Source organism: Haliotis rubra, unplaced genomic scaffold, assembly GCF_003918875.1.
Source record: "Haliotis rubra isolate DU_JTF1 unplaced genomic scaffold, ASM391887v1 Scf63, whole genome shotgun sequence".
Lineage (NCBI taxonomy): Eukaryota > Metazoa > Mollusca > Gastropoda > Lepetellida > Haliotidae > Haliotis > Haliotis rubra.
This window is the reverse complement of record NW_025767335.1, coordinates 1659834-1672465: the sequence shown is the minus strand read 5'-3', so window position 1 is coordinate 1672465 and position 12632 is coordinate 1659834. Positions and strand designations below refer to the sequence as shown.

The 12632-nt window shown below is 40.3% G+C and overlaps 1 protein-coding gene across 2 annotated transcripts in view; it reads right to left on the bottom strand.

The window, feature by feature from the left end:
* LOC124256552 (endo-1,4-beta-xylanase 3-like) overlaps nucleotides 1-12632 on the bottom strand; it is a 37496-nt gene that overhangs the window by 13956 nt on the left and 10908 nt on the right. For both annotated transcript variants that reach the window (XR_006892954.1, XM_046690536.1), the window contains exons 3-12: nucleotides 12362-12454; nucleotides 11761-11917; nucleotides 11195-11240; nucleotides 8728-8877; nucleotides 7823-7878; nucleotides 4369-4509; nucleotides 3137-3308; nucleotides 1607-1717; nucleotides 719-937; nucleotides 138-354 (exon numbers count right to left, since the gene is read on the bottom strand). Coding sequence is in view for 1 of the 2 variants with exons in the window: in XM_046690536.1 (XP_046546492.1) it covers nucleotides 138-354; nucleotides 719-937; nucleotides 1607-1717; nucleotides 3137-3308; nucleotides 4369-4509; nucleotides 7823-7878; nucleotides 8728-8877; nucleotides 11195-11240; nucleotides 11761-11917; nucleotides 12362-12454 (1362 nt within the window). In the remaining variant the exon portion in view is untranslated. The remainder of the gene's footprint in view (nucleotides 1-137; nucleotides 355-718; nucleotides 938-1606; nucleotides 1718-3136; nucleotides 3309-4368; nucleotides 4510-7822; nucleotides 7879-8727; nucleotides 8878-11194; nucleotides 11241-11760; nucleotides 11918-12361; nucleotides 12455-12632) is intronic.

Here is a 12632-nt window from a genome sequence, read left to right as displayed (position 1 = left end):
AAGGAAAACATCACAAATCATGTTATTATCTTTTTGCATTATAAAAGGGCATAACATGAAATAATGCACAGTTACTTTATTCCAGTAGTATACGAACAGATTAGTGAAAACGTAAGGTTGCATGTAAACAAACTCACGGTTGACGTCGGTGATCTGGATGTTAACTTGTTTGTCCTGTTTCCCCAGGGTAAAAGTCTGCTGCATCACCGGGTTGCCATGGTATTTGACGACGACCCTGTAGTCACCATGGAAACCTCGGACGTTAAACTGTGTCCCTGATGACACCTTGTGTGTGACGTGTGTACTCCATTCCTTGTAGAGGAGGTCGATGTATCTCTTTCCTGCTGCGTTAACCTTGTATACAGAAACAGTTTGTGCAATTTAAAGAAACCCTCGTCTGTGTTGATTTATCATATCGTCCAACACGCCCATATTTTAGTGACATTTGCTGTGACTGAGTAATAAATGTTAAGGCTCTCAGGGTCAATATTATTCCATAAAAGGGTGTATGGTTTTACGCCGGTTATAGTAATATCTCAGCTGTATCACGGAAAGCAACATCCGAAATGGGTTTCACATATTGTCCCAAGTTAGGAATCGAACTCGGGCCTTCAGAGAGACGAGCAAATTTTACAACCACTTGGCTTTCATCTGATCCATATGAAATATGTGTATCGTGTGTATATATACCAGTACAGATTATTCCGCTTTAACATACATGAAAGTTAGGTCCATTAACAAGAGCTGCCTCCTTGCCCCTCCAGTGATGTAAATCCCAGAATCCCCAGAGTATGATTCCCTCAACATCCGGGTGACTGAACAGCATGCGCAGTGCCGTGTCGTACCAGTCAGCTCGGATGTTTTCGGTACTGGCCACAACGTCCAACTCGGTGACCCACAGAGGCAGGCCAGTCGTGGCCAACATGTCCAGGCGTCTCTGAAATAGGACCACAAGAGCCTCATGTTGCTGAATGTATTAACAGGAATCGTGCTGGCCATTAATGAATTTGTGCCAGTCCATGTTGCGTTACTCAACTCATGGTGTGTTATTGCATGCCTCGGAGACTGTAGTATTATGGAACCCTTGTACATACTGCTGCGTTGTATACCGCCATATCAGAGTGTTGTATTGTTGTCTCCGTTTAAAGACTGAAATTGTTATCGCAAAACGTTTGTTTAAAAAATAGTACTGAGAGAATAGGACAGACAGACAGACAGACACTTTATTCGGTAATATACGGCCTTATGGCCCATTTTACAGTTTATATATATCATGTATTTTTAATGTCACGTGAGCACAAATTGAAATAGTTATCTAGCAATAAATATATGTTTTAACAATGTTGCAACTGCATGTATAACAAGATGATTTTGATAGTTTAATAAATTTACCATTAACATATTGTTTTTATGGACATGTTTAATATGTGGAACATATTTCTCTCTCAGATCTCTATATTTATCACAAACTAAAAATACATAGAATTCATCTTCAATAAAACCCAATTTACAGTTTGCACATTTAATTAGGTCAATATCGTCTTGTTTATACCTTCTGGAAAAATTGACATTAAAATTGTAGAGAGAATAGGGATTCTCTTCATACCTTCATGAGAGTTGGATCAGGAGCCGTGTATGGCAGGAAATGACACTGGATACCCAGGCCGTACAGACCCACATTGGCAGCCTTAAACTCCTTTGCTTGGACAACGTATGCCTGTGGACAAAAAGGAACTTGGTAGATACTTGAAGTACAGGTTACCACACTGTTGAAGATCGCCCTATCATATACTCGACAAAAGAAGAAATGCTGCTTTTTTCCCAGGATATCATACGAACTAAAATTTAATATGGCATTTACCCCTGTGTGAAATATGTTTTAGTTTGACAGAGTTTTTATCCGAAACATGCGCAGCGATATGATTAACCTTTGGGTAATGTGTAAGTTCATGCTTTTCTGGGGCCAAAGTATTTAGTGGGTTGTGATTGATTTTATCAAAGGTTCAATATACACAATTTTGGATCATATTTGATATTTTATTTCATAAATGTTGTCACGAGTCTGTTCCAGGGTGTTTAGAGTATCAATATGTTATTTGGTTTAAATCAACCCAGAAGTGTCAGAACATGACTCTTCTGTCAGATGAATTGACTGCAATTGATTGGCTTTCAAGCTGCTACAATAATAAAGAATCATGTCTGTATTCTATCCTTATCCCCCACTGACTACACAAAGCCCTTTATCATCTACCATCCACCCCTCGCTCTGTCTGTACTGTACTCATTTCCAAGTTTGTCTGGATTGTACCTATACCACAGTGTTTAGATAGATAAGGTCCTTATGATAACAGAATGTGGCTTTTCCACTCCTTATCATATCTATCTTTTGGTAGATGTCTTTATCACGTGAAAGGGGCGATGTGGTAATCTAGGTTCCCCACATAGGTACAATGTGTGAAGCCCACTTTTGGTGTCCCCACCGTGATATTGCTGGAATATTGCTAAAAGCGGTGTAAAACTAAGCGCACTCACTTACCCACTCATCACGTGAAAGCATGTGCGTTGCCTGTTCACTCGATCACAAGACACTAATACAGTGGACTCCCTCGAAACCGACATCGCTCGTGACCGGTGAAAAATATGGGTTTAGAGCTCGAGGGATGTCGGTCTAGAGAGAGTCAGTTTGCGCTAAAAACATGTTTTGGGACCGGATTGGAGGGATGTCGGACCGGATAGAGGGGTGTCGGACGGGATTGGAGGGATGTCGGACCGGATAGAGGGATGTCGGACGGGATTGGAGGGATGTCGGACCGGATAGAGGGATGTCGGATTAGAGGGAGTTACTTATATGATATTATATACGGACAAATTCGGGACCAAATAAATATGTCGGTTTACAGGGAATGTCGGATTATAGGGATGTCGGTTTAGAGGGAGTCCACTGTATATGTCTTATTGCTTCAGTTTCTTCATTATTTCCAAAGTATATGGTGCCACTGTTCCATGAGATAATGATGACGTCGACTTATTAAGATGATTGGATTTTACATCACAGGCAAAGATATGATACTGTCGTGTCCCGATACAGCCCATTATAGCATATAATAATTAATAAACGCTACAGCTCCGAACCTACTGTAGTAGCAAATCCGGTGGCCACAACATTGTTGTCATTGAGGAAGAGTTTGACACTGGGATCTGCCTGGTGCACCTTGGCGAACATCTTGTGAGTGTAGAATCTGTCTCTAGTCTTTTCTTCGAACCAGTGTCCACGCACCAATTCGTTGTTCACATCCCACTGCTGCAGTCTGTAGGAAAGGACATAGAGGGCCACAACATTAGAACATGTGTGTAAGAACACAGTACGTGGGTTTGATGGAACCGTGAAACCGGGTTCTCGTGTGTGTGTGTGTGTGTGTGTGTGTGTGTGTGTGCGTGCGTGCGTGGCGCGCGCGCGCGTGCATGTGTGTGTCCGTCAGTGGGTTCTGGGGAGAGGGATGTTGGCATGTGTGTGTGTGTGTGTGAGTGTGTGTAAATGGGGAGAGGTGTGTGGATGTATGTTGGTGAAAGTGGTGTGTGTGTGAATGGGGAGAGGTGTGTGGATGTGTGTTGGGGAGGTGTGTGGGTGTAAATGGGGAGAGGTGTATGGATGTGTGTTGGAGAGAGAGGTGTTGGTGTGTGTGTGTGTGTGTGAATGGGGAGAGGTGTGTGGATGTGTGTTGGGGAGAGGGTGTTGGGTGGGTGGGTGTGTGTGCATGGGAGAGGTGTGTGGATGTGTGTTGGGAGGGTGTGTGTGTGTGTGTGTGTGTGTGGGAAGGGGTGTGTGTGTGTGTGTGTGTGGGGAGAGGGTGTTGGGTGTGGGTGTGTGTGTGTGTGAATGGGGAGAGGTGTGTATATGTGTGCTGGGAAGAGGGGTGTTGGTGTGTTTAATGGGGGATGAGGCGTGCGTGTAGGTGTGGATTGCCCTGTTTGTTGTGCATTTATAAACGTGATAATATATGTACGGATATATGTGAACATATGGTTGATGTGTGGGTGTGTTGATCTGTTATTTTATGCATACAAGTACCGCTCTTGCTATGTATACTTGAAATGTAATGAGATAGTTACATTCTTTTACAAAACTTTGTTTAACCGCATCACGCTCCTAGCTTTACATCGTCTTTGTATGCCATGTGTGACATTTCACTAAGCAAAGCAGTTCGTTCGCCACCAGTCAATCGCTCGTAATGCCCGTATGAATTGATACCATGTTATCAGCAAATACTTATATCAATAACGTGAGATCTGTAAGACAAATTAAACCAGGTACGCGACATTTGAAGAATTCTTGTCCATGTGAGTTATTGTTGGGAGGTTGAGACTTACTTCCCCTTGGTGTCCTTGACAATGTACTGTATCCGCTCATCCACAGCTTGCTCCACCTGGCTGGGAGTCAAGGCCCTCACCCAGTCTGGAACCCATTGTTCGTGTGTCCCCCAGAAAATGGTGTGGCCTCGCACATTTATTCTGATGGACGCAAATCAAACTCTAAAATGTCAGCTGTGAATAAATGTGCATTCAGGCAAGAATATCTGAACACTACGTGGGTGAATTCCTTCCTAAAATAGAGGATCAGTCGCTACTGTTGTCTAGACTTCAAACCGGTGGAGATTCCTCAATGAATCTGTCAACCGCAGTCTTTGCTGGCCATAAGAGAGGAGTATATGGATCGGGATGATTACGTGGTCTTATAACATCACTAACGGTTTTGTATAATCCAGATGCTGTCGAGTAGCTGGAATATCGTTACGGCGTTACGTAACTAACAAACATTAAATATAAAACTAGATGGCACAGTATTTCTGAACACCTCTTACAAGCATTGATGAGTTGGAGCTGGCAAGAACTGTACATGTAGTACGAGGTAAGGTGTAATAGGATTTCACGTTTCAAGCTAGAAGCGACGTACATGCATACTCATGACGAGTTGATAGTGCCAGCCTATATAGGTGGGATGATAACAAGGCTGATGCATATTTACAAGCTCTAAGTTGTCTGTGGAGGAATGAAGAACTCAAAGATCATATAGAGAACGATGTTAATTATGCAGTCGATGAATTTGTATCTGTCATTCTTGGAGCTGCTGATGGTATGAAAAAGCCTCTTGGAAACAAAAATATCGTCAATAATTCATTCTATAATCATCATTGTAAATCTGCTAAAAGAGAAGCAAGACGTGCTTTGAGAAGACTCAGAAAACATAAATCAAACGAAACAAGAAGCACGTATTGCAAACTAAGGAATGACTATAAAAATATATGTAGAAAGTCCAAGGCCATGTTTAAGCTCAAAAGGAGAAACAGATTAAATACAACATTATCGGACCCAAAATCATTTTGGAAAGAGCTCCGATCAATCTCTGGAGGAAATAAGTTATCACCTCAGATCAATAAAAATGTGTTGCTTAATCATTTTAACACAGTTTTTAATAGACCTGTGCTCAGTGATACAGTAACTTGGGAATGTCAAGATGAAAAGGACTGTGTTGATGATATTGATGCAACTATTCTTGAATGTGAGTTCACTGATTCTGAAATTATATCAGCCTTAGATCATCTAAAAAGAGGTAAATCTCCAGGTAATGACTGTATAATTGTAGAAATGCTTACATGTTCTACACATATTATTTTACAATTTCTTAGAAAACTCTTTAATACATTGTTTCAAAAAGGTGTTTTCCCTGAAAACTGGACTAAAGCAATTATAATTCCTATACATAAAAAGGGTGACCGAAGTAATCCCGATAATTACAGAGGGATTTCCCTTTTAAGTGTACTCAGCAAAATATATACACGGATTCTTCATACCAGACTTACAACTTGGGCTACGATAAGAGATAAAATACCTGAATTTCAAGCCGGTTTTAGAAAAGAGTATTCTACAACTGATCATGTTTTCACCTTAAATGCAATAATTCAATAAAATGCAATAAAAAAGAAGAAATTATATGTTGCCTTCGTAGATTTTAAGAAAGCTTTTGATTCCGTCTCACGATATAAACTTTGGAACTGTCTTCAAAACTCTGGATTAAATGGCAAAATGTTGGCTGCAATAAAACGTTTATATGTATCTGTTACAGCTTGTGTAAGATGCAATGATAATGTTTATACAGATTATTTTGCTTGCCCAGTCGGTTTAAGACAAGGGTGTATTTTAAGTCCACTTCTTTTTTCATTTTTTATTGGTGAACTGTGTACTGATATTGTAGAAAGTGGTAAATTTGGTGTACAGCTGTTTCCTGATTTTTTAGAGATATTGCTATTACTTTTTGCAGATGATGTCATTCTCATATCTGACGTTGCTTCGGGACTACAAAAACAATTGAATATCTTAGAATCATATTCTGATAAATGGGGACTTGACGTTAACCTCGATAAAACCAATATTGTTGTCTTTAGAAGGGGTGGGCGATTATCAGCTAAAGAAATATGGTATTATAAAGACTCTGTTATTGACGTTGTGAATTCATATAGATATCTTGGTATTATATTTTCATCCACGTTTAAAATGAATAAATGTACAGACGATCTAGCACTGAGAGGAAAAAGAGCACTGTTACAAATACTATATAACTTACGAAAGGTTGATGTGGTTGATCCTAGGGTATTCTTTAAAATATTTGATTCACAAATTCAACCAATTTTACTTTATGGTGCGGAAGTATGGGGGATTAGCCGCTATGAGAATATTGAAAAAGTTCATTTGCTTGCATGTAAGAGATTTCTAAATGTAGGATTACAAACGCCTAATGTTATAATATATGGTGAATGTGGACGATATCCTTTGTATATAAATGCCTTATGTCGAGTTATTAAATGTTGGCTAAAGCTTACAGAAATGCACTCTGGTAGAATACCAAAAAATCATATGACATGTCAGTATATTTAGATAACATTGGGCAAAATAATTATGCTTCTCATATTCGTAATATACTTTTTTCACATGGATTTGGCTTTGTATGGTTAGCACAAAGTGTAGGCAATAAGGTTGATTTTCTTAGATGTTTTAAAGATGTATGTGTAAATATGTTCTACCAATCTTGGCATTGTACTCTCGACAACAGTTCACGCTACAATTTGTATAGAGAATGTAAGTGTTTACTAGAACCGGAAAAATATTTAAGTGTTATACATGAAAACAAATATCGTAATATTCATATAAAATTCCGAGCAGGCCTATTACGATTAAAAATAAATGAAGGAAGATGGTTAAATATTGATGTATCTCTACGCACATGCCCTGTCTGTAAACTCCGTATAGAGGATGAATTCCATTTTCTTTTAGTATGCAAATATTATTCTGAAGAAAGATTCTATTATTTTCCACATATTTACAACCGCATTCCAAATATATTTATATTCAAAAACCTGCTAACTTCTCCTTCAAATGAAGCATTATTAAATCTATGCAAATTCATTTATACTGCTTATAAAAAGAGACAGATTTGGTTAAACTCTTAATTGTTTTACATCATGTTTCCAATATATTTTGATTGTACATATGTTATATGTATATGGGCCGGTGGCCTTCATGCATAATGAAAACAAATTAAAAAAATAAAGATCTTTACTGGCATAAATAACATTTCATACAGACGTTTAACACTATCCAACTAACCACATGTAATGCTAGGTACTCCGAAAGCAGAGATCTCTGGACATGATGAATGGTTTATAGAATTGCAATGCAAAGATACGTTAAACACACGTTTTTACAGAGAGCATTGGTGGTTTGTTTTTTCCATACTTGTTTACGAGTGAGTGAGTAAGTAATACATTACCCATGTTTATGGAGCTCGTCAAGTGTCTTCGAAACTGCGCTGTAATCAGGATTGTGCTGGAGAAATATTTAAACAATGTATATTGCTTTATGTCGATGAAGACCAATTTTGTCCGGATCGTCCCGGGTGCGCAACAAGAGCATCCATGTTCAATATATTATTCCCAGTAATCATGGCGTAGTCAATTTTATGTTTCAGAATTAGGATGATATACTACAGTGTTCCTTCTCAAATTCATGTTGCTAAATCTTTGACTCGCAATGATGACAATGACGCCATATCTATGCTTCATTACTATACACAGTAACATTACAGTAACGCTTAGTCTCCAAATATTTATAATTCTGACGGCAACACATCTCATTTAAATTGAAAAGGAACCTCAGTGAGATAGGAGATTCAGACCTGAGGAAATCTATACTTGCTTCATTATGGGATTTAGTATTGTAGGAAGGGCTATTCAGTAGGGAAAATAATGTGGTTCAGGGACTGTGAGACAGACTAATATTACGGCATCGTTGTCAGTTTGGTATGGGAAGGACGTTTGATACGAATTTGATGAACGCCACCAGCAAGGCTAGGGTGCTGGCAAACCCACACTCATAATCGTTGCGAACCTTGGTTTGGTTGTTGTTTAACGCCCTCCCAGCAATATTCCAGCTGTATGGTGGCGGTCTGTTAATAATCAAGTCTGGGCCAGAAACTCCAGTGATCAACAGCATATGAGCATCGATCTGCGCAATTGGGAACCGATGACGTGTCAACCGAGTCAGCGAGCCTGACCACCCGATCCCGTTAGTCGCCTCCTACGACAAGCATGGGTAACTGAAGACCAATTCTAACCAGATCTTCACGGGTCTGCGAACCTAAGATTCCATTGAGAAGATGTTACTGGAAGTTCCTACCAGCGGCTTGGGGTCAGTGTGCCAGTAGTAGTCGTTGACCGTGGCGAAGTTGAACAGGTAGTAGAACAGATCAGCGTAGTGTGGGTCGAGAGACAGTGTCTTCGTGTTCGTTTGGGACCCGAAAGAGAAGCCATGTTTCACGAGATCCACCTTGACTCATGTAAGACAAGTAGTCATGGATTTAATATATACACTAAGTGTGAATGATTCTTGTAGCTAACGTTGGAATCTCAATACACTGGGTTTTGTGAAAGGTTTTACAAGTAGAAACACATATGCGAAACAACTGATCACGTATGAACTGAGATCCACCACAAATGCCCAGTAGAGTACATTCACCGCAAAAAAGCAGTGAAATGAATGTTTCTTAAGTACATCTGAGTCTATCGAAATAATCTGGCATATGTATTGAACATAAGCGACAAAGTCCTTATATAGTAGGAATATTCTTCGTCGGATCTCCAAGTCATTGTATTAATAAACTAATGCTCAAAAGAAACTATACACTGCAAAATATTTCATAAAAATTTACAAAAATAGACATGAAGTGATAAAAGCCATGTCACACACGTACAGACCAATCCTTTCCTGGACCAAACGGCGAAATAAGTTAACGAATCACCTAAACGGCGCAAAAAAATCCAAAACGACTTTGATGTAACACGAAATGCACGCGCATACTGACGGTGTGAAACGTCCTACGCGACACGTAGGCTACAGAGTAGTAAGAAAATTCGAAAGAGTGAGAGTTGTCGGAATGTCTCCAACAAAGAGCTAACCACACCGTCTTTGCCAGAACCTTCGGTTGCCCCCGAGAAAATTTCATCAGACTGATGCAACGACTTAGACAAACAGGCAATAAGTCAGACAGGCCTTGGAGTGGTCGACAACGTGTGACCAACGCTCGGTGATGATCGCCACATCTGGACAATTCATCTGAGAACTCATTTTGTAACGGCAACGTCAACGGCAGCGAAGGCACTAGGACATACAGTGTACCAGCGAGTAAGAGAACATTGTATTCGAGCACGTCGACCCTACTGACATGGATCAGGCGAGTTCGACGTTGGCAGATGCGTGATTGGCGACGTGTGATGTTCACCGATACAGTAATGACGGCCGAGCTCGTGTTTACAGACGAGTAGGTGAACGTTTAGCGCCGAATTGCGTTCAGCAAGTCCGACCGTTTGGGTCGGTAGCGTGATGGTGTGGAGATGGATCTGCGGCGAGCTCAAACTTGACTTGTGATTATTCATGGCAACCGACATGAATCAAACAGAACACTTACGGGACTATCTGGATCGACAGATCAGAAGACTACCAGCGCCACCTGTCACGTGCACCGCTCAACAACTGGAATAATGTCTCCAACAGGAGTGGCAACGGATCACGCCTAACGTCATTTGTCGTCTTACGTCATCAATGCGTCGACGTGTTTTGGCGTGTATTGAAGCCGATTGTGGTCACACTCACTATTGATTCAATATTTGGTGACATTTTGCACAAAAAAAACGCCTGCTGATTTGTGTAAAGGTTCAGTTTATGATACCACGTGTCTTTCAGTGTCTTTGTATGAAATGAAATTGTGAACATTTGCTTTAGAATGGAATACTCTTGAAATTAAACAGACGTTTATTTATATATGCTTTTCTTTTCTTTTCAAGTTTGATCAAACACACTGTGTACTTTCTTTTGAGCACTAGTGTAATATTATCAGGAACAATAGGCGCTAGATCTAAAAAACAAATAGAAACATTGGTAAAACTTCTTTGAGTGGCATTTAGAAGCTGGTACGATGAAAAGGAACAATTGTGTTATGGAGAGACAACATCTCTATTGTAATAGATGCGACGTTTCTGTGTAGATGCTATCACTTGCTTCATAACGGTGTTACCATCTACACCGGAACGTCGCAACTATTGCAATTAAGAAGTTGTCTATCTATAAAATATTGCTCCTATACATTTGGAAAGTAAACAGTAAGACGTATGCCTGTGATTCATAGAACAGTGTAAAGAGAGGACTCTTGAGTTTTGGGGCGGTGGGGTAGCCTAATGGTTAAAGCGTTCGCTCGTCACGCCGAAGACCAGGGTTCGATTCCCCACATGGGTACAATGTGTGAAGCCCATTTCTGGTGTCCCCGCCGTGATATTGCTGGGATATTGCTAAAAGCGGCGTAAAACCAAACTCACTCACTCACTCACTTGAGTTTTGTTTTAAAGGTTTTCAGATTTTCATAGACTTCAATGTCAAGGGTCGGTGAGTTCTACCAGACCGGGACAGTGTACGAAAATGATCTGTGACCAAAAGGTTTTAGCTTGTGGTATGGTACTGTCAGTAGATTCTGGTGCTGTGAGCGAAGTTCACAGGCTGGAACATAAGCAAAAAATGCGCTCTGATATGTCTTCAAGGCTGTTTTTTCTGGTCATAACTCTATGTTCAAGGTCAATGCTATGAGACAACATACCTGAATCACAAGATCCGCATAGGACACGTGGGGCGGGACTTGGATGCTGCGGAACAAATAATAACGAGGAGTCATCAAGGCAGTCGACGACATCAGGGGCGACAGATTCAAATACGTTGTTTGTTGTTTAACGCTGCACCCAGCAATATTCCAGCTATATGGCGGCGGTCTGTAAATAATCCAGTCTGGACCAGACAATCCAGTGATCAACAGCATGAGCCTCGATCTAGGCAAGTGTCAACCAAGTCAGGTAGCCTGGCCACCCGATCCCGTTAGTCGCCTCTTACGACAAGCATTGGTTACTGAAGATCAATTCTAACCCGGATCTTCACGGGTCTTATATTCAAGGACCACTACTTAGTCACAGTATTTATTAGGCATCATATTGTGTCTGATCCGATTATTTCAAGAACGCCATCGTACTGCTGGAATGTTTCGGAGTGCGACGTCGAGTGTGGCCTAAAACAGCATGCATAACGCATAACCGATTTTTATAACTAAAGTACTTTCTTCATTGTGTTTAATCATGTAAACCTCAACCACAGAATTATATTATATTATATTACTTAAAATGGATATTGTTCTTCCTGAGCTGGTCTATCCTCTTGTCCGCCTTTGATTTCCAATCTTTGTCCTCGGGTATTTCCGTGAGTGACATGTGATCAACCAGGAAGTCAACGCCTGCATCTGGATTATTCAACCTCAGACTCACTCTCCTGTAACCTGTAACATAGTCAATCGCGTAATATGCGCGGAATTAACTGCTAACAAAACATAGGATGGCCTAGTATTTTAACCAATAAGATATCAGCCTACATATACAATTCGGCTTAAACAACTGTACCAAGATGTAAAATGTACACAACATAGCAAGGTCTTTATCATTCTCAGTTCGTATCTGCCTGGTTTAGTTCGTCTTTTAGATAAGTTATGCTTCAGCTCGGAAGTGCCTACTCTGGATTAATACTCGATTACATATTTTGTCTTTTATCATTTAGGTGAGGAAATTGATTGTTGTACGGCAACCCATCCATTACTCTACCAGAATGGAAAATGCCATCTGTTAGTTCTGGGAACATTTCCTCTCCAGTCACCTTCCAAATTGCTTCCCTTGATCTGATGCAGTGTAAATTGTACAGGAAGATGAAAGTAAGTGAGTTGTTTTACCTTCGTTATAGAATACAAAGTCACTACGCAGTTGAACCCATCCGTCATGTGATGTGACCGAACGAAAGGCCGTCCGTATATATTCAGTAGATCCTACAAAGATTGGACAACTTCAGAATTTTAATCATTTAAAATCTAATGTAATTTCGATAACAGTAGTCTGTCGTACAGACCCTGAAGCAAATATATCCAAGAAAGCCAACGCAAGTCTAGAAAATGTGGCAAGTCTAGATTTCCTCAGCTTCAGGAATGAAGAAAGGCTCAGGGCTCC